We start from the raw sequence: 21,470 nt of genomic DNA on the forward strand, positions 1-21,470 counted from the left end.
GAACAATGTTTTTTGTTTAAATAAATACTGTTCATTTTTTCTGCATTTTCATTCATCATCCTTTGTAAAGTTAATGCATTTTACAAAAACTAAGGAATCTCAAATCCGTCCTTACCAATCGCAAATCTAACAACCCAAATTTTGTCTTTAAAATAATAAATCTTTCTAGACCAACATAATAATGATAATAATAATCCTTTATAATTCATGTATATACCTTGTTTTTGGTCCTGATGTATTGCATGGTCCACAGTGAATAAAAGACCAAGATAGATATTGATGTATTTCATAATCTTCAATGTCGTGTGTGACGTGCCCAACTAACTATAGACAATAGACATTTCTTTTATAATTCTGTGCATTTTATAACAACCAAATGAAGAACTTAAGATTGCCTGCGTCATCATTGCCAGGGTAAGCGGAGCATGACCCCACGTGGCATTACAGGAGGAGTCAACCTGCATATTAACTATGGGCAACAATCCATTGCCCAATTAAAATAAGGATGTTACAAATATTTGTCCTAAAAATATATTTGTCTAAAGATACTATAAAAAACATTTTTATTATTAAAAATATTGTAACAAATTTATTATTATATTTTAAAATAGATTTTTAAAAGATAAGAAAATATTAATTTTCCAAAGAACTTTCATTGCTTATTTATTGTACATGGCTCTCGAAACAATTTACAATACACTTGAGCTTATATTTACTGTATACTTTTAGAATTATTTTATTCATGGATCAATCTTTATCCTATGGTTGCTTCAGGCAACAACTGTGGCGTGATCTTGTGGAGGAGTAGCTTGTAGGTTAGCACCATTGTAGAGCAAGGACTTGACATGCTCCTCTAGCTTTGATGGGCTATCGCCATCATAGCTGTACATGAGAGGTACCATGCGAGCAGCATTGAAGCACATTCTAACAAAAGACGATGGTAATTGATTTTCCGGTGCTAGCAATTCCTGGTTAAGTCGTTTCCATTCTTCTGAAATTCGATGACTGATATGCTTTCGTGTCTCTTCAATTGAAATTCCAGAGTGATCCTTTATGTAGCATTTTATGTACGATCCATCACTAGTATCATCTTTGTTAGATTCCTGCAGCAGTGAAAAATATAAAATATGTATTGATAAAGAGAAAGAGAGAAAACAGAGTTTATGTGATGGTGGTGATAATTACGTTGTGGCCTTCCAAGTCATCACATAGCCTAAGAATTGTGCTTAATGTGGATATAATGGTTGGGAATTCATTCATTAGAGTCACATTGTGATTGGTTAATCCCTGACCCATGGAAAAGAAAGCATGGACAAGGATCACGTGCACCCCTGTACTCACTCTACCAATTTTCAAATACTCCTCAGCACTTGGTAGATTCCCTGACGCAAACCATTTTGCTTCTTCCAGGAATGCATTGAATAGTTTTACCCACTGCAACATTATCATGCATGCAATAATTAATAATTAATTACTTGTATTTTCGTAGCAAATAATTAATATTTTATTACCGATTTTACTAAGGTGCTTATTGGATTCAATCCGTGTTTGATATAGGTCTTGAGCGCAAACTCGTTAGTCACTTCGTAAAGAGCCTTAAAGCACACTTTCATGCAATTTGGTAATTCTTCCATGGCTGCCAAGTCCCACCTACATATCAAATAATCGTGTTTTAATTCTATATATATATATTGGTGAAAACTTAAGTGTCGACTTCACAAGTTGATAACTGAGAACTGTTAGATGAAAATTTAGTCAAATCAGTCAAATTATCTAACAGCTTTTAGTTATCAACTTTACGTGAAATCGACTGCACCTGAGTTTCTACCGTATGTATTTGTATAAAACATCATGTACATATACCTCTCGACTGCATGAGTGAAAAGGGTGAGTTCATGGATGCTTCCACCATAACAATCAAAGATATCATCGACGATGTAAATTAAGGACAAAGGTTTAGTGAGGTCAACTCTTTCTTGTGAGAAGCGTGGACCAGAGAGACATGCCATGGGCCACATGTACCATTTTATTGCTTCATCTCTAACAAACTTCAACTCCTTCGCCAAACCCAAATCTTTCCACCACCTATATTAAAATGACAATTACTATGTATGTATATAGAGTAACGTGAATTAATAGAAAGCAAAGGGAACTGACTTGGAAACTTGGAGAATTTCCTTGAGATGCAAAGAGTTAACGAGTTGGGTATCTATTTGAGACAGTTGTTGTAAAGAAGTAGTCCACGGTGCATTTCCAAAAAGTTGTAAGGTTTGAGGAATGAATCGTGGAAGAGTTCTATGAATTGGGAAGCGCAATGTGTGTTGAATAGATTTGGCTTGAGGATGATCATGAAACCTTGAAGCAATGGACCATAGGTACTGCCGGCTAAACTCCTCTGCTTCATCAAGAAAATACTCCCCTGGAATTCTTAGTTGAGATGCTTCGAACAAAGCAATTAACTCATCTATGTCCTCGTATAATAACGTATGTTTGAGCTCGCCTTTAGTGTTACGGTATTCATCAAACACGTCTATAAGATGCAACAACATGCATGATTAGCACCACCATCTTAGACTAGCATTACAACATTAAACAATATTGTCATTGCGGATAAATTTTCTAGAATAACATATACGGGGTAAATTATTCAATTTTTCCTTTTCTTTTTTCATATTGTCAGATTCGCGACGAATTAGTTCTTAACATGTTGGGTTGGGCGATACATTAAAAAAAAAAAAAGACTAATGAATAAAGTAGTGAATAATTAAAAGCAAAAGTAAGGAGACAATCATTTTTAGTAATGTGAAAGGAGACAATCATTTTTGGTTAACTAATATTAGTATTTTTTAAATTTTAAAAAATTATTAATTTTTGAAAAATTTAAAATTTTGAATTTATAATTTAAGAATTTATGTTTAAAAATTTATGATTTAAGATTTAAAATTTAAAATAAATAAAATAATTTTAAAAAATTTCTAGAGTAACATATATGTTTTTTTTTTCAGAGAATCATTTTTTTTAAAAATTAATAACTAAAAAGGGAAAGTAAGGAAAAAATATTTTTAGTTAATTAATATTTATATTTTTAAAATTATAAAAATTATTATTTTTTAAAAAATTTAAAATTTAAAATTTAAAAATTTATAACTAAAAATTTATGATTTATGATCTAAAATTTAAGATAAATAAAATAATTTAAAAAATTAACCGAAGTAAGTTGAAAAAATTGACTCTCTAACATTAATATTTATATTTTTTGCTTTTGTACTTTAAAAATTTTAACTTTTTAAGGGAAAAACATTTTGAAAAAATCCCTTTAATAACTAAATAATTGAGTAGGAAAACGTGTGTTGCATGGCATGGTTCCACACCTCAATAATTTGACTATATTTGGGATAATTAAAGTCATTTGATATGTTGGCTAAAAGTAAAAGTTATGGCTTAAAAGAGTGAAAATGACATCACTAAGTAACCTGTGGGAGCGTAGTAGCCTTGTTGTCTCAACAAACGAAATTGAAGCGCAACTCTTGACAGCTTTTGACGACGATGATATTCATTGCTTCTCTGAGTTTGAAGATATTTATTTTCAATTGTTGCTGCAATCTCATCTTCAAAGTGGTGCTCAATGCCTAACCTTTGGATGGAGTCCACCATTGACAAGCATTCTTCTGCGTTGCTCATCATCAGTGCACGCTTCACTTTCTCCACCACTTCACCATGTCTCACTTTTACGCTTTCCTGAAACTTATAAATCTCTATCAAATGCAGAAATGAGGAAGGAGTCAAAAAGAAGTTTAGATCTTTTCCAGAATTTCACTCTAAATAGCACACATGAGTAAAAGAGTTGTATATACTTACATATATTTTTTGGATATATGCACTACTATTTTCTTTTTTGTACATTTCTGTTTTAGATTTTTTAATTTTTTTTTATTAAAAGTGATTTATAAGAAGGGAGAAAAAAATAAACTTTTTTATCTTTTATAATATAAAAAGAAAATATAATTAAAAAATGCAAAAAAAAAAATGGTACAAACATCAATTTTTTTTTTTTTTGAGTCATCACTTTTGTTCCATGATACAGATCAGTGAATTAATTCATTATTTAAAAAGATCGAAGATTAAGAAAAATAAAAGGAGAAAGTCAATTTAATTTACCTTGAGTTTTAAATTTTCCGGAAGATTATTTATAGTTTCGTTGAATACGATAGTAAAATGGGTTTTACTACGGCAACGGCTCCAATAGTCATGGTTTGGTTTGTTGGGTGAAAATGATATCTGATTGGAGAAACCAAAGGAAGAGTAAGAGATGGCCATAGATATATACTATATTAAGGTTTGTGTATTAGTGTATATAAAGGAATTCCAGGAGTGCAGAAAATAAGGATACATAGATACCCTATTTATAGATCTGCAACCAAATGGGTACATCATGATTAAAACGTTTTCAAAATTTTCAATTTTTAGGAAATAAAAAAATAAAGGACGATTTAAAGGTACATATTAGTTTTGTTAACTAACTTTTTTTTCTTGAAAAGTATAAGATTTAATTTTTAATATTATTGTGTGCTTGTTAAAATATATATTTTTTTAATTTTACTAATAATAACCTGAACACATGTGTTCTTAAAATAATGTTTGGTAAATTCATTTATCAGTTATCAACTAAAATCCAATATATGTAATGACGTCATCACTCATTATGATGATCGGCAGACATGAAGGTTTGCATGGGGAGCCCGCATATGGATGACAAATAATAATGGAGAGCCATTTCGTATGTTTTGCTAAAATCATGATATTTAGAAAAAGAATAATTACTTTTTGGATTCACAATATCTATCCCTTAAATTTTTTTTTTCTTATTAGTTTACGTACATTATTTGTCATTCTAATATTTGAAATATAAAATATTTATTAAATATTTCTTATTTTTTCCTGTATAAAATGGTAAGTTCAATAACAATAAATATTCGCACCACATATAATAAAAGTATTTTATTTGGTAAATAATTGAATTTAATAATTAATTATTGATTTTAAATATTTTTAAATAATATACAAATAACTACCGCAACATATATTATTATAAGCAAGATAAGATATTTGTGGCGGAGGCGTATTGCTTGAGTTTGGTAGACTTTATATCAAGACCTAATTTATCTTGATGTGCTGTTTTCGGAAGTCTATTAGAGTTTTAGTAGATTGCAATTTGCATGCACGATTTGTTTTTCGAAGAAAACTATTATTTTTAGAGTTTAAATATTTTATATAATATTTAATTATATTTATTTTTTTAGAATTTAAATTATCATGTACATAGTTAATATTAAAAATAATTATTTTTATTGATACAATATTACATAATAAAATATATGATAGACTGCTTTATATTAAAAATGCAATAAAATTAATTTAGAATGTTTATAAATGAATAAAATAAGTTTGTATTTATGAAAAATAATTTGTGTGATGAAAAAACTCAAATATTAATTTTGCTATTGGTAAATTTATTAACACTAAAATTTTTATGAATAAAAATAAATATTTATTTTTTTATAATATAAAAATAATTTTATCTTTTTATAAAAATATTTGTCAATATTATAATTTTTTATGAATAAAAACAGTTTATAAAATTTTTCGTAATTTTAGTACATACTCCTGTTGTGATTGTACTCGGCTAACAAAATGCTACGTGTACAAAATCAAAATGTATATATTTACATTTGCATTTGCATTGTTACGCAGTTCTACAATAGTCATACCATTTATGTTGATCTTCCCTTATTAAAAGAAAGAGGGACCGTATCCATTCTTATAGCTAGATGACGAGAATACTAAATAATGTGAATAATGAATATATCGAATGTTCAATTTAATAGGTATGTAAATGATTATGTTTATTATTTTTAATTGGATGATTATTTCTTTTTATTTAATTTATTCATGCACAGTTAATAATAACTGAATGTTCAATTCATTAAGTGTGCAGATGGTTATCTTAATATTAAAATTTAGAAATTAATTTAAGATGGAATATTACTTTATTAGATCAATTCTAAAATCTATTATTCAAATTGTCTACACAAATTATTCGCTACCTACCAAAACGGATAAATTAAATATTTGAGAACTCTAATTCAGTTATCCATCTCTATTCTTCACTTATGCTGAGACCTAAACAGGCATTAGGCATGTTAGATGAATAGCTGAGACATATTTCCGATTCTGACCTGCTAATTAGTATTATATGATATAATCCATTGTTGTGTGTAAGGGATTACATAAATCCCACCAGAAAAATAGCACATTAATTAACTACGACTACTCTACTATACGTACCTAATAAGATTTTGGCTGTTATATTGTGTGGTTAAAATGAGCCACATAGAGCTTATACCTTAACAACAGGATATTCATTCTTTCTGTGGTGTTGGTCTATTCGAGATTTTCTACGACAACGAATGGCTGACTGGCTAGTATATATAGTTTCTAAATTGGTGTGCCAACAGTGACAACACGTACAATTGTCACTTATTATGGTGGAGATCCAACACCTTATTAGATTTTTCTTGCAAATAAAGGAAAGCACATGCATTACATTACGCTACGTTCCGGTTAAGAGAAAAACAGAAACTGGTGTGCCGCACCTATAGTTGCTTCCCGGTTAATCTGTGAGTCGGTCATCCCTAAACTTCCATTATACATATTGTACAGATATTCCATTGGTTATGAGTACTTATGGTTGATTGTTTCATATTACCGCTTACTAAATGGCCCACACGAACAATGTGATTGCGTATATACTTGACTAATCAATATGAATCTTAATTTGAAATTTTGAATGTTGTGTCTTCATCATAGTACATATATTTATTTGCTTCATAGTTTCCAGCAGATAGGGACAAAATACGGTTTGTTAGAAGCAGTAAACGAACGGACCCAGTACAGTAGAGGAAAAATGGCACATATTGATGAAATGCACCATCCTGTCACTACTATTTACGTACTTGCCATATGCACGTGTTCTAATAGGATGTGTCAATTAGTTTTTATTAAAATTATTTAGCATATCTAAATATTTATTATAATCGACCCCACTTAGTGGGACAAGGCTTTGTTGTTGTTTGTTTTTGTATCTAAATATTTATTATAGGTCTTTATGATTTCGATTTTGTAAATATCTTTTTATATTGTATCATTCGATACAACTTAAATACATATAAATTTTTTCTCAACTGCTCTCTCTTATTCTCTCTAACGGAATGAAGCCCTTCTAAAGTGGAACTTATATATCATAAAAATTATAAATTCAATGGTGATTAATCTCTCAATTTATTACTAGCAAATCTATCTCTATATTTAAGAACCTATTAGTATTATTGTCGGTGCGTCCATGGCCCTCAAATTCTAATGGTTATTGTAGTGTGTAATATAGACTACAAGTATATCTGTAATTCTGTATATATAATAATAAATACGCTGTATACTTAATTTTATGTTATATTGAACATTACTTCCCTTTTTCAAATGCATGAAAGAGATGTGTTCCAGGATAGTTAGTGAGTTTTCAATTTTGAGAAGCACAGAATCACAGATTAGTTATTTTTTATTTTTTTTAAAAAAAATTGTTTTAAATTGAGTATAGAATTATTGAAATCGAGACTAAATAATGTTACTAGTTCCTTCCAAATATAAGCAAATGACAACAAATTGTGGTTGGTTGATTCAGAAATCTATGGATATTTAATGGCAGACATGCATGCTTGCGCAATGGTCTATTATTCGCTTCTATATCTTTTTCAATAAATTTGTTCTGACGAGACTGACAGTTTTATTTAGATAAATATAATATGTATTAATATCTTAGCTATTATTTTTACAAAAAGATATAAGATAAAAATTGTTGGATAATTTAATAGGTTGATTAAATCACTTAACATAATACGTTGCAATTTCTTAATTATTATCTTTATGGAAAAATATCTTCAATATGATTAGTTACTTAATAACAAATCAAATCAATTAAAGCATGATTTTAGATATTTTTTGATGGTTGTACTTGAATTTGAGAAGGGAATTGAATCAAGTTAACTTAAAATTTAAAGTTTCAAACTCTGTATTCACTGAAGCTGGAAATGCAGAAATTTTTTTCGTTTTGTCTTATGGGCAGAAAATAAACGGAGAAGGGAAGAAGAGAAAGAGACCAGTGGTTTAGATTCCAAGTGCCATGAATTCTACGTCCAGTCTCCACCACAAATCATGGTGGAATCTTTATTATAATCCACTGATTACAAACATAAATACTATTGAATTACAACCTAATTCAACTAGTATCTATCCCTAAGCTTTCTTCACCAAAGTTTAGTACCCAAAGTACTGTCTCAACTTGGAAGGAGAATTCAAACAGATTCAAACTGATCACCAAGTGTTAACCCAACCTGGCAAGGGGAACTAGTCCTAGTTCAACTTCCATTTACACAAGAATTTAGTGGCTCTTTTGCATCACTCTTACCTTTTCTCTCTTGGCTTTTACAACTCACATTATTAGCCTTTTTCTCAAAACAGAAAATGACACAAGACAACCATAACAATGAAAATCAGAAATTAAGTTTGAGTAAAAGAAAAAGATTTTAGCTCAATAGTTGAGATGATACTCTGAGTTTGTGCTCTCTTTTTCTTGTCTTCAAATGTTAGAATGAGGTTAGTTATATATCTTCAGCTTGTCTTCAAATTTTGCCTCTTCCATTTCTTGTACCAGCTACCCGTTGGAGTTGTCTCAGCTGGCATGCAGTCCTTTTTTATTTCGCTCCACTATCTCTGCTGCTTGAGGAGCCCGTACACCACCTCTGTGGTCCTTTGCTTTGCTTTCTTCCTTGACATGCACTCCTTTTTCATTTTATTCCATTTCTCTGCTGTCCGAGGAGCAGCCCCACTACCTCTGCTCATTAGCAAATTTGTGTTTTGCTCTCCCATACTCTGAAGTTTGCTTTACTGATGTCCTTGGAGTGGTGGTAGTATCCTAACTGTCCTTGGTGTGTTGTTTCTTCTTTTTTCTTCCAGCGTCTTGCTTTGTTCATGATGTAGACAACTGCCCTTTTTCTTTTATCAAATGGATAGCCTTTTATTTTTGCTTAACGGTACTATGTTAGAGTGCTTTGGACTTGTGCATTAACTTGAAGCAGCAAGGGAATTGGAATAAACCAACTACATTGTTTGGCTGTGAAAGTGAGTATTTAGGCCTGTAACAATAAAACACACATTAAACAATATTGGACTTTTAACCCAACCAATATCTGTAATCATTTATTTGCCCAAAATCAAACTAAGCTCAACACTTTTGTTTTACAACATTCTTGGTAATTACATAGCTTGATTTGTTACTTTTAAAGCCTTCACATACATTTTATATACACATATGTCGGCATAGTGAAATACACAAGAATCTGTTTAATACTTAGATAGCATCGATCATGTACAAGCCTTTCAATTAATTTTTTACCCACATTCCTAAGTTCATGATTTATGCACAGACGTCCTTGCAAATAATTACACTTCACAGGATTAGCCCAAGGTTTCTATAAGTTACTCATTCTATTCAAGAGACACTACCAGTAAAAGTTGCGCATTTGTGCATACATGATTTACATTTGTTAATCAAAGGAAAAGGATCAAGTTTGATGCTTGAAAGAGGAAAGGCAAGGCTTAATTTGGAGTCCCATATATGGCAAAAGGGAATTTTACTCAAGCTAAGTGATATCAGTTGCTACCATCATCATCATGCATGAGATAAAGAGGTTATGGGAAAGAGGAGAGATCGATACAGAGAAGCCAAAAATAGAAAGAGAAGAAGGAAAAGATGAAACATACGAGGCTAGGGGATAGCTATTTATCTCTTCGACATTTGAAATTCAAGATGTTTTAATAATGGATGCTCATTAATAATACAGCAAGTTTGGGTTGAGTGGGTTTTGAAATTCTTATAGGAACAATGTTAGTAGTACCCAATAACCCACCTTATCAACTAATAAAACTTAGTTGTGAATTAGTTAATCATGCAATAGACCTTCAAATTTCTGGTGTGGTAGTTGTGAATCAAGTAATAGACCTTCAAATTTGATCATGTTTCTATGATCATAAAGAAGGTGGTCAGCCGTACAATGAACTTGTTTTCAACAGAAAGCATACACACAATATGAATAAACGCACCATATATTTACCATACAACATGGATTCTCTCCATACAACATGGATTCTCTTCACCAATTTGAACAATTTCCAGCTTGAAACTGTACCATCATCACCCAGATGTCATTGAATTCAGCTTCTTTTCATACATTTTGGCACGTCGAAGAGCGTCCAAGGCTTCAGCTTGTTTTCCTGAACGTTTCAAATTAACCGCCTTTCTTTTTTCATCTTTGATTCTTTCTTCTAACTGAATTCTTTCTTGGTTAGAGTTTTCACCTTTAGTGACATTGGATTTCACAGGCTCTTGTCTCTCCGGGCCTCTTGATGCAACATTAGCATCTTCAATTCCAATAGCTTTCAGAGCAGATAAGAGTTGAGGATCAAGAAAATCCTCAACAGTCACATCTTCGGCTGCATCTGGTTTATTGGCATCATGGGCTGCCAACTCCTCCAACTGGGTTTCGATCGCCTTTGCCTTTTCAAACTCGGCTTCTGCTTCCTCTGTGCGGCCTTCCCTCCGTAGTTTTAGGGCTTGGCGTTTGTGCCCCAGGGACTCCTGTTGCAGCTTGAACCGATCACGGCTACTCAATGGTTTTGAAGCAACACTTGTTGACTCTTGCTTCGCGGCAACACTTGTTGACTCTTGCTTCTTTACAGCATGAGATGCATCAGGAACATTGTTTGCAGAAGAAGTAATTGGCTGCGCACTTCCATCCTCCAAACTCTTCTCTAACAGCTTGGCCTGCCGGAGTTCTTCTTTAGCTTCTGCAAGTTTCCCTTCTCTTTTCAAAGTAACTGCCTTCCTTTTATGAGCTAAAATATCTTGATGTAGGTGGTCCATGGAAGCATAATTCTGAGCAGCATTTAACTTGCTAATGTTAGGTTTTTCATTTGTGCCAGTCAATTCTCTTTTCGTGGTAACACTGTTTTTGAGTTGCTGATCTTGGCTGAGATTTTCCGAGGAGTCCAAATGAATAGGATTACTTGTTTGAGATGAACTTGTTGAACCATCACTAGTAAGTCTATCTATTGAATGCATGGAGTGGCCAGCTGAAGTGCTATTATCAGTTGTTTGTGCTGTGTTCATCTTTTCTGCAAGATTTTCCCTTGAAGCACTCACCTTGGCTGATAATGAATCCTTATTTTCGATTGGCTGAGAGGGAGGAAGCACTGAATTACCTGACTCCCTTAAGAATGGAATATTTGTATCTGAACCTTTATCCACTTCAACAGTTGATCTTAAACTCTCAGGTTTTTCCTGTAAGTCAGATGATTCAGGCATTACTGATTTTTCATCCTCCATTTGAGCTTCCAGACTCTTGGTCATTCTTAAAACTTCCTCAGCTTCTTCTATTTCTCCTTGGCGCCTTAAAGCAAGAGCCTTCCTTTTCAATGCTAAAAGTTCTCTTTGAATCTCACCCTTACTCCTAGAAGCTTTAGCAGGAATACCTGAAGACGAATTGTGTATATATAGTTCCTTTTTAGCTGGCTCTTTTTTTACAGTCACAGGTTCAAATTCATCCTTCCACCCCAGATTGACGAGCATGGAATTCAAGGCGGGGTCACGCATATCCTCTTCCGAAACAAGAGTATTGCTTTCTTCATCAATTGCAGATTCAACTGGAGGATTTAAGATTTCATGTGTCATCATAGTAGCCTCAACCCGTGCTTCATTTTTTGGTGCTTCCAACTCTGAAAGCTCTGTTTCCAATGCTTTAGCCATGCTTAGCACTTCCTCTGCATCTTCAGCTTTCCCTTCACGCCTGAGAGCAAGGGCCTTTTTCTTTAATCCCAAGAGCTCCCTCTGGATTTGACCCTTATTTTTTCTTGGTGCTCTAGAATTCTTAGTTAAAGAAGCATCACTGACAGGCAGAGAATGATCATTTTCTTTCTTCAAAAGCTTGCTTGGAGAACTAGAAGGTTCATTACTGTCATCATTCCAACCCAAGTCCTTAAGGAGTGAAAGATAGGCTGGATCAGACATATCTTGATCTGTCACATCATCTTCACTTCCTTCCTCAACTTGCATATTTCTATGAATATCAGAATGCTTTCTTGATGTATGCAAGACATTGTCTGTGGTACTACTTATCTGAGGTGCTTTGAGATTTGAAGCCTTGTCCAACTCTGTCAGCTGACGCTCAAGATCAGCCCCCTTTCGCATTTCTTCCTCTGCTTCGTTCAGTTTTCCTTCCCTTCTCAAGGTAAGAGCCTTCTTTTTCGAGCTCAAAAGCTCTCTCTGAATCATCAGTCGGCTTTTTGATGCCATTTTTGAAGCAGAAGTATTAGTGGCATTAGTATTTCTCTCATCAAATTGAATGGAGTCTGATCCATTACCCGTAATGTCAGAACTCATATTTTTCTGAACAGCAGTGGACTTTTCAAATATGGTGCTGTCTTCCGACTCAAAGCCCCTTTCTAATAACTTCGCCTTTTTTAAGGATGCCATTGCTTCTTCAGTATTACCTGCCCGCTTCTGATTAAGAGCTTCTCTTTTCAAATATTGAATTTCACTAAGCACTGCTTCTTTGTCAATGGTTTGGGACTTTATGAATGTTTGTTCAGGTTCAGTCCAACCTATTGATTCCAAAGCAACAGCTAATTCAGGGTCCATCATATCCTCTTCAGTCACTTCAAAATTAGCACCAAGATCATCAGAAATATGAATAAGGCCATCAAGATCAAAACCTTTCCCATGATCATGCAGATTTGAACCTTCTTTTTCATTATCCATGCTACGGATAAGCGCTGATAGTTCATCATCAGAATCTTCAGCTTCAGCTAGGAGTTCCTGTTCTTCCAGCTGCTTTTCAAGAATTTTAGCTCTTTTTAATTCCTCTTTCGCCTCTGCAAGCCTACCCTCACGCTTCAACGTAAGAGCCTTTTTTTTCAGAGCAACAACCTCAGTCTTGTCAATTCTGCTGCCCTTTTCTTCACCAGTCTTCGGACGGACTTCTCCAATGATTGATGACAGTTCACCCTCCAAACTCAAGCTTGCTGGCTTTCTATCTTCACTATGTAGATCCATATCAGACCAACCCAGCTCTCTAAGTTCAGACATAAGATCATCCTTTTCTTTACCCTCATGAGGAAGTGACTTTGTTTTACTGCCAACCTCTTCTGGACTACCTTTGTTATGCATGTCAGACAAGTTTCCAGAAGATAACATCTTCTTACGGTTCTTCCTTAACTGAATTTCCAAAGAATCAGCCTGCCTCTCAAGTTCCTTTCCTCTCTTAAAAGATCTCAAGGCCTCCTCAGATTTCCCTTCTCCTTTCAGAATTTTGTACTTCCTTTTTTCCTCCAATGCTTGCTGACGTAACTCATCAGGAGTGGTGGATCCAACATCAATGCCCAGAATATCAGGCTTATCATTTGAGACAAATTGTTGTATTTCGCTGTCATCAGAATTGGAAAATCCCTTAGCACTTGAAGATGATGCAGTGCCACTTGATTTTTGACTGCTGGGAGCTTTTTCCTCTCTACCAGAACCAAGAATCTGGCTTAAAACTTCATCCTCATCTCTAGAAGTTGATTTCACGTTCCCTGGATGAATTGAAGTGAATATTTGAAAATATGGAACTGAAGTGATAAAGAAAGAAAGAACATAATTGACAGAGTACAACTCCAGGGTAAACTAGTACACATACAAAAGATTTTGTTTTTCAAAAAAAAGGAGAGAGAAAAGAAAAACACCTCTTCCCAGTCTGCGTCCCTGTCTCAACTCAAACCGTGCTGCCTCTTCTAGCTTCTTACATGGTTCACAAATACGTACAGGGGAATCACCTTGTCCACGTAAAACCATTCTTTGCTGGGTACAACTGTTGCAAAACAAGCCCCCACACCTTCTACAATGATGCTGAAACATGAAAGAAAACTGCCTATTAAATTTTGGACAATTATTGCTAACATAGTTCCAATAAGACTCTTATAAGCAAACATGGAGAAGCATATTCCGGCATATGAATCCCATTTTTCAATTTCCACAGAAGACCAAAATACTGACTTAACCCATCTCATTGTGTTTATTGAGACCAAAATTCCATTTGACTATAACAGAAACATTGAATTACCCATCTCATTGAAAATACAGATGCAATGCAGAAGGGAAGTGGTACCAAAAGATCAAAACACAACCACATGACATAGACAGATGTTCTTTTCTACATTTACATAAATGAGTAGGAAGTAAATTCGCACGTATTCTCCCAATGGGAAAATGAGCAAACGAACTACTCTTGTATTCATGGATCAATGAGAAAAGCACAGCATTTTACTGTAGTTTTGACAGTTGGAAATATTGTAATGCAAAGCCAATAAGTTGAGATAGTCATTTAGTTAGGATCAACTAAGAAGCAATCTAACACATAATTATACACATACAACAATATCTCTTATAAGCATGGCATTTACATACAATTAAACCATGTAATTGAAAATTCAGTCAGCTTAACCGGATTATCCCAGAAAAATCACTGACGACTAATTTTCAAATCACTTTTAACTTAATGGGAACTAACTATCCGTGAACGTAACAACATCAATGACAAAATTTCAATCGATCATGAAAAATCATGGGCTTTCTCCCTAAAAGCAAAAGTTTCAACATTTGCTCATAGAAGAAGAAAAGAATGAACAATCGGATCATGAATAATATGAAACAGAACCCAAGAGAATACAATAAAATAAAAAGAAGAAGAACCTTGCGATTGATGAAGGTGAACTGAGAGGAACATCCCTGGCAGTGTGAGGAATCGACGACCCAAGTATTCCCTCGCAGCGAAGGCTTTGGCGGCAACCCGATCTTCTCCAACATGTTGCTCCCTTTCTTTTGTGAAGAGAAAAAAGGATGGGGAAAGATAATTAGTCTGGTTTCGTGGGAGAGAGAAAAACGATGAAATCGGTGAAGAAGAAGAAGAAGAAGAAGAAGAAGTAGAAGAAAAGTGGCGATGGTTGCAAGCTGCCGATCCCGAAACGCGTACGTGACTCCGGTTCTTGTACGCCGGGTTTAGCCAGTTTCACATACGCGTTCAATACTACGTCGTCGTTTTGCTTTTATTCATTTTTCAGATTAAATCAATTTTTGGTTCCGGAAAGTATTATTGTGATTTTTTATCATGCTAGGCCAAATATTTTTAAACTATTTTCATGTGTAATGAATAAGAAAATTAATTATTTTGCTAATAAATTTTGTTATGAAGCATGCACCTAACAATTTTATATCACATTTGATTATATCAAATACTATTATATAGATAAAAATAATTAACTTACACATTCATTGTTTATATATAACAAAAGGATCAATGTAGAGATTGATCTTAAGTCAGAACATGTGAGTGGAGTAACATACATGCCTTTATAGTTGGAAGAATAATTCCCAAGTATTTCTTCGAACATATACTGCTGGACCAGTTCAGGATACTCCACAATAATATGAATAAGGATGATGGTGGTACTTGAAATATTTGTAGGTGTTTTTTTTCCTCTTGTTTGTTCTAATCTTCAAATTTATGCATTACATTTCCCTCATTTATATTCATTTCATCAGAATGATATATTATCTTATTTGTTAGGAAGCATCAAACAATGTTGTATTCTCGATTTAAAGGGTCCTACTTTCATATAAAATGAACTGCAAGTTTCCTTTCTCACTATTACCCTATAAAGCTAGAAGCATAAAATCTTTCTTTCCAATGTACTTTTGAGTTTTAAAATCTAAATTTTGCTGAGCAGGTCACTGATTTTGGGCTTTCCAGACCTCATGCTTCGATTGTCCGAGGAACTTTTGGATATCTAGATCCGGAGTATATGTCTACAAGAACCTTCACTGAGAAGAGTGAAGTTTATAGTTTTGGTATGCTACTCTTTGAGCTTATTACTGGCAGGAATCCACAGCAAGGTCTCATGGAATATGTAAAACTCTTTGATAGTTTGATGTTATGAACTTGGAAAGTATGAAAGTTAACCATGAATTAATCCATATTTTAGTAAAGTAATTAACCATGAACTAATCCATCACAAACACAGTAGGAAATTGACAGTAATAAGCCTACTGTTTCCTTGATTTAGGTTATTGTTTAAATTAATACATCACACTGGACTTCAAGAAATGGCTAGTTATTACATAACAAGCGTAAAGCATGCTGAAGGCATTGGATTTATCAAGATCTAGTTCTTGAGGGCACCCTTAGTCTTTAAGTATTCCACAGTCTGATCATAAATTTCTTCAACTCCATACTTGAAACTGAAGCCTTCTTTGATAAGCTTCTCAGAAGAGACGATTAACTTTGTTTTGGAGGGGCAATCATTGAATCTGCAATTACAAAATTGAAAATGAGTTGAAAACGGTATACATAATAAAGGCTTCACATAAAAGTGCAATATGAAATCAACAAAACATGATTCTCAAAAATTCACACCAAATTTCAGAATTAGAAGCTTACTCAGTTGGAACTTTATACTGAGGGTACCGTTTGTTAAGAAACTTAGCAAGCTCAGGAACACTAGTGTTGTGGCCACAGCAAATGTATCTACCAGAAGCTGATTCCTTCTCTGCCACAAATATATGTGCCCGGCAAATATCCTCCACATGAGTTATGGATATTGAACCTGACAGCATCTGCATTCCTTTCAAACCATTTATGAGGAAATCGTTGCCTGCAGGGTTTCAAAGAATACCATTCTTGAAACATGAACGAACTCAATTATTATTAGGAGTATTTGTAATGTTTTTTGAACCTGTTATAAGGCATGTGGCAAGGCCAACACTAGATGGGATATCTGGGGTGAGAGAAGGACCAACTGTGAGGGCAGGTATGACAGTGATGAGATTAATGTGATTCTCTTCAGCAAATTTCCATGCAGCCTTCTCAGCTAGTGTTTTGGATGCTGGATATCCCTGAACATTTGGATTACCAACTTCACTTTTAGTATCTATCATCATTCAATAATATAGTTTGGTTTCTATATACATTACCCAAGTAGGTGGCTTTGCAGTGTTCAAGAATTCAATATCAGTCCAGTTGGTTTCATCCATGACCAAACCTGTCCCATTGAGTTGGTTTATAGTCACTGCAGCTGCCGATGATGTCAGGATTACTCTTTTAACTTGTTTTGCTTTTGAACATGCTTTCAACACATTCAGGACACCTTTTATTGCTGGCTTTATCATGTCATTCTGCAACATGTCACTCTTTTTTAATTCAATCACTCATTCACACGTTTAAAAGTATCTAATTTCAATGTAAAATACCTCAGGGTCTTCAGAAGCAAAGTTCACAGGGGTAGCAAGTTGGAAGACTAGTTCACAACCTGCTATTGGGGCATCAAAATCTTCTTCCACTGTTAACTCTGCTCTAAATATCTTCAACTCTCCCACACTTTTTAGTGCCAATAGGTGAGATATTTTCTTAAGATTATCTGCACACAAATTTTGTTCAATTCAATAGAATAAAATGGTAACTTTAATACATTTTTAAAATTTATTGGAATAACCTGTTGATGAAACGTATTATTAGAATGCATGGTAGAGAGTGAATAGGCCAACCTGGGTTTCTAACAGTGGTGTTGACGGCATAACCTTTCTCAAGCAACTGCTTTATGAGCAAAGAAGCCACAAAACCAGTTCCACCAATGACGCATGCCTTCTTCTTATTCTCCATTTGGTTCTCGATGCTAGCCATGTTCAAAGATGTAATGGGATAATGGAGAGTTATACATACTTGTTTGCTCCTTAAATAATACGGTGTTTCATTTCCATCAGTTACTTGAGCACGTGACCAACGCATCAACAACAAGTCCTATGAAACTAGCTGAACAAATCTATCAATTTAGTAAGAGAGATATATATTAGAATATCAAAATCAGGAAAATATTAAAGAGGATTAAAAAAAAAATCAATGTAATTTATTAGGATATTATTTCATAACGAGCGTACTCTTGATCTTTATATTAGTAAGAATCTTGTAATCACAGATAAAAAATATGAATAATAAAAATAATACTTTTCTAAACCTCTTTGATATTTGTCTGATTTTGTTTCCTAATTATGATATTCTAATAATATATTCATTAAAGTTATTTAACCTTCATATATTCATTTCAATATTTTTAATTATCAATTCCCACCTCACCTTACAGACTCACATGATTCATCTACTATTCTAACATCTAACGTTTCACCTGCACAAGCATATAACAATAGCTAAAGGTGGGGAGAATTCTCATCCTCTATATATATATTGCTATAATTTTTATGATAAAGATATTACACTTTATTTTTAAGATTGTTATACACCTTATTTAACATTTGAAAATTTAACATTTATTTTTTTATTATATGATATAATTAAAAAATTATTAAATTTATTTTATCTTAATTATCCTATAATTAATGTAGTCTTTATTGAACTTAATAATTCATGTGGGACTCGGTAACGCTGTATTCCCATGGAGAATGGAGATGTATAAGAACGTTTTCCAATCATGAAAATTGAAGGTGCATAATATGGGTTGAGAAGCACGTTTTGGCTCCGTGTATTGCCATCTTTTTTTTTTCATGGTATTTCACTATTTCTCGATATGATAGGTTAAGAATTAATTCGCGGTGAATCTGAACATTTACTTAAATCGACGAGTGAACTGATGTTTAACAATATAATAACCGAATTTAGATTTTGAGCACTTATTATTCATGGCTGTTGGCTTTTGTGACCTAAATCTAATCACTAAGTTCTAAGTGCTTCCACAATGTTAGTGGAAATATACACAAAATTTCACTGGATTTCTCATGCGATGTGAGGCACCTAACTAATTTAAATGTGAGAGAATGGTAGTTAGGTAGTTTGATTAAAATTTTTCCCCTGTAATTTACTGCAAATGTCCAATGCTTTAAATTTCTTTAGTTAATCAATCAACATTTCCATGCTCCATCAGATAATGCTTTTTCTGCTCCCTTTTTACCAGCTGATCTACTAAAAACTATATATAGAAATTAGAATAGATGTCAAAATCTATGGCTATATTGGCTTACTTCTTAGCCAAAAAAGACGGTGACATCTTCCTCATTTTCATGTGACAGCTAATGGAACATGAATTAGGAAATCTGCTATGCTGGGGTTTCAAATAAACCACTTAAGATTTAGCAATCCAGCAGTACATTCAATATCAGAAACGAGGCATTCAACTAACGATGGGAATCATGAGAAGTTGAGAACTAAAGCCATAGCAACTTCCAGAAAAGAAAATAACATCGTTGGAAACTATTTTTGCCTAGTCCACTGAGTGTAAAGTTCACTCTGTTAAGAAGCAATAAATATTACCAAGAACTCGCTCTTTAGCATTAATCAAAACATAATTTTTCTTGGTACTTGAAAGCATATTCTGTCTCTGAATCACTGGCCAAATTGAATGATATCTTTATTTGCACTATTTGGGTTCAATCATCATTCTCATCTAGTAAATGCCCGTAAATTTTGTTCCAACGCTCTGAAGCTTCTTCTGGTGTGCGGAAAGTCCAAATGTGAGGCTTTGAACTCTCACGAGCTTCCAGAATTTCCTGCACAAAGTAATTCATCTTATTACCAGAGCTGAAAGCTTATTTTGATCCTGCAACTTGTGCAATGCAACAATGAAAAAGCATGAACATGAATGAGGCCATTCCATAGCATACACATACCACATGAAGATTGCAAGCAATAGACAAACAATGCAAAGAGGAAGAATACCAAAAAAAGATCATTTGAAAAACATAGCTATAAGCATTCTCAGACTCCTCATAAATTATAATCAAGCTGCAGAAGAACTACCCCTCACATAGCATTGATATCTGCCTTCACTTTTCCATTACTGCCAACTCTAGCATAGGATTGATCATGAAATCGAATTCGGTTCTAACTCTAACTATGTAGGCAGCATGACAGCAAAAAAATTGCAAAATCTAATGTATCACTTAACATAATCAGAGATTTGGGACCTGAGAATAGTAAAACAGATTTGAGGAAATCAACACAAAGAAAATGTTTCCATCATCTATAAAATTAAATATTCATCCAATTACAGAGCACAACACACGAAACCAGAAAGGATGAGGAGGCAACCAACCTGGACCTCGGATTCCCTCTTCGTCTTGAGATTTAAGCAATCAAACATGGCTTTCCATTGCTTGGAACAATTATCAAGAACACCAACCCTGTAATATTGCTGCATCTGATGAACGGGGGCTGCGCGTATTCAAACAAAAGTAAAAACGGTGATAAAAATTCAAATTTGATTAGTAGTATTTAGCTAACCAGATTGAGAAAATAGGGTTAAAGACAGTAACGGAAGAGGGATGAATGGAATTACAATAGCAGAACCAGAGAGCATCGAAGCAAGCGGAGCACTTCAATTCGCGCTTAACAGTAGAGCCGCGTGGATATTCCTTCTCTTCCGCCTTAGACATAACAATCTGAGATAAAGTCAATATTTCTTTGACAGTTGCCAAATTTTGGAGCTATGATTATGAATTGATTGCTGAAAACCGAACAAAAATATAGAAGCAATGAAATAATGAACCCCCGTCAGCAATGTAGAAACCAAACCTGTGGATTTTCGGAGCAGGAGGAACGACGATGAGGGGAAAATGGGGAAGTGAGGTGGAGCTTAAAGATTTCTTAAGTGCTTCGGCGTTGCCCTCTCTTTTCAACGGAGACCAGAAGATCGTGCCTGGCGGAGCACGCAGTAGCTACGGCGGTTCCTATCTTTCTCTTTTTTTTGGATAATGGGTATAGGATTTGGGCCCCTTTGCTGGATTGGGCCAGTCAACGGGGAGCTGGCCGAATAGTAGTTGACCATAAGAAAAGGGACTTGATACTCGTCATCATCCAATTAAATTCAATGCAGAAACTAACTTAAGATTGGTTGAGTCCGTTTAATCTCGCAAGTTTGAATTTTACTTTATACATGCAGCAATTTATTGATTAATGACTGATCTTAAATGAAGTTCAGATTCATGACTGGATTGGTCCTTGGCTTAAAAAAAACCGTGGGCAACCAAATAAAAAATTCAATGCAGAAATCTGGGGAATTATTAAGGTTCTCAGCATGGCTTGGACAATCAGCAGGACAGCAGCCCCATAGAAATTCACTATGATGTAACTTGGTTTGTCACTTTCGTTTCTCTTTTTTTTTCTCTTTTTGTTTCTGTTTGGGCTTCGGCCCCCTATGTCACCAAAAATGCATCTTTTTTTGTCTGTTTTTTATATTCTCTCCATGTGTGTTGAACTATTGATGTGGCA

The 21,470-nt window shown here is 33.9% G+C and overlaps 4 protein-coding genes across 5 annotated transcripts; all 4 read right to left on the reverse strand.

The window, feature by feature from the left end:
- Positions 1-637: 637 nt before the first annotated feature.
- LOC107626247 ((3S,6E)-nerolidol synthase 1) lies at positions 638-4,382 on the reverse strand. Of its 2 annotated transcripts, none has more exons than XM_016329086.3 (7): positions 4,159-4,382; positions 3,474-3,738; positions 2,158-2,530; positions 1,864-2,085; positions 1,512-1,650; positions 1,186-1,434; positions 638-1,103 (listed from the first exon to the last, which is right to left on the reverse strand). In XM_016329086.3, exons 1-7 carry the CDS (start codon positions 4,315-4,317, stop codon positions 771-773), a joined length of 1,740 nt encoding a protein of 579 aa, XP_016184572.1. In that variant the 5' UTR covers positions 4,318-4,382; the 3' UTR covers positions 638-770. The 2 variants fall into 2 exon arrangements, with proteins under 2 accessions (XP_016184572.1, XP_020972217.1); XM_021116558.2 differs by having other exon boundaries at positions 3,474-3,755; positions 4,159-4,291.
- A 5,641-nt stretch (positions 4,383-10,023) lies between these two features.
- On the reverse strand, positions 10,024-15,225 carry LOC107626246 (phosphoinositide binding protein). The gene is made up of 3 exons (XM_016329085.3): positions 14,894-15,225; positions 13,888-14,050; positions 10,024-13,737 (listed from the first exon to the last, which is right to left on the reverse strand). The coding sequence occupies exons 1-3, from the start codon at positions 15,005-15,007 to the stop codon at positions 10,304-10,306; spliced, it is 3,711 nt and encodes a 1,236-aa protein (XP_016184571.2). The 5' UTR covers positions 15,008-15,225; the 3' UTR covers positions 10,024-10,303.
- Positions 15,226-16,228: 1,003 nt separating this feature from the next.
- BAN (NAD(P)-binding Rossmann-fold superfamily protein) lies at positions 16,229-17,981 on the reverse strand. The gene is made up of 6 exons (XM_016329088.3): positions 17,741-17,981; positions 17,447-17,613; positions 17,171-17,371; positions 16,933-17,092; positions 16,638-16,851; positions 16,229-16,507 (listed from the first exon to the last, which is right to left on the reverse strand). Exons 1-6 carry the CDS (start codon positions 17,979-17,981, stop codon positions 16,363-16,365), a joined length of 1,128 nt encoding a protein of 375 aa, XP_016184574.2. The 3' UTR covers positions 16,229-16,362.
- A 1,303-nt stretch (positions 17,982-19,284) lies between these two features.
- LOC107626251 (uncharacterized) lies at positions 19,285-20,940 on the reverse strand. The gene is made up of 4 exons (XM_016329089.3): positions 20,775-20,940; positions 20,539-20,641; positions 20,296-20,414; positions 19,285-19,750 (listed from the first exon to the last, which is right to left on the reverse strand). The coding sequence occupies exons 2-4, from the start codon at positions 20,633-20,635 to the stop codon at positions 19,631-19,633; spliced, it is 336 nt and encodes a 111-aa protein (XP_016184575.1). The 5' UTR covers positions 20,636-20,641; positions 20,775-20,940; the 3' UTR covers positions 19,285-19,630.
- Positions 20,941-21,470: the final 530 nt, after the last annotated feature.

This window comes from Arachis ipaensis, chromosome B2 (genome assembly GCF_059453495.1).
Source record: "Arachis ipaensis isolate K30076 ecotype BB chromosome B2, ASM5945349v1, whole genome shotgun sequence".
In the NCBI taxonomy this organism is placed as follows: Eukaryota; Viridiplantae; Streptophyta; class Magnoliopsida; order Fabales; family Fabaceae; genus Arachis; species Arachis ipaensis.

Coding starts and splice junctions, on each gene's coding strand:
- LOC107626251 (XM_016329089.3), bottom strand. CDS start 20,635: ATGTCTAAGGCGGAAGAGAAGGAATATCCACGCGGCTCTACTGTTAAG. Junction 20,415..20,538: donor TGCTCTCTGGTTCTGCTATT/GTAATTCCATTC, acceptor GAATACGCGCAG/CCCCCGTTCATCAGATGCAG. Junction 19,751..20,295: donor AGAGGGAATCCGAGGTCCAG/GTTGGTTGCCTC, acceptor TACTTTGTGCAG/GAAATTCTGGAAGCTCGTGA.
- LOC107626246 (XM_016329085.3), bottom strand. CDS start 15,007: ATGTTGGAGAAGATCGGGTTGCCGCCAAAGCCTTCGCTGCGAGGGAAT. Junction 14,051..14,893: donor TCACCTTCATCAATCGCAAG/GTTCTTCTTCTT, acceptor TTCATGTTTCAG/CATCATTGTAGAAGGTGTGG. Junction 13,738..13,887: donor GGGACGCAGACTGGGAAGAG/GTGTTTTTCTTT, acceptor CAATTCATCCAG/GGAACGTGAAATCAACTTCT.
- BAN (XM_016329088.3), bottom strand. CDS start 17,981: ATGCGTTGGTCACGTGCTCAAGTAACTGATGGAAATGAAACACCGTAT. Junction 17,372..17,446: donor TTGCTTCTGAAGACCCTGAG/GTATTTTACATT, acceptor GACATGTTGCAG/AATGACATGATAAAGCCAGC. Junction 17,093..17,170: donor CTGCAAAGCCACCTACTTGG/GTAATGTATATA, acceptor CCAAATGTTCAG/GGATATCCAGCATCCAAAAC.
- LOC107626247 (XM_016329086.3), bottom strand. CDS start 4,317: ATGGCCATCTCTTACTCTTCCTTTGGTTTCTCCAATCAGATATCATTT. Junction 1,651..1,863: donor TTCACTCATGCAGTCGAGAG/GTATATGTACAT, acceptor TTTGATATGTAG/GTGGGACTTGGCAGCCATGG. Junction 1,435..1,511: donor TAAGCACCTTAGTAAAATCG/GTAATAAAATAT, acceptor ATAATGTTGCAG/TGGGTAAAACTATTCAATGC.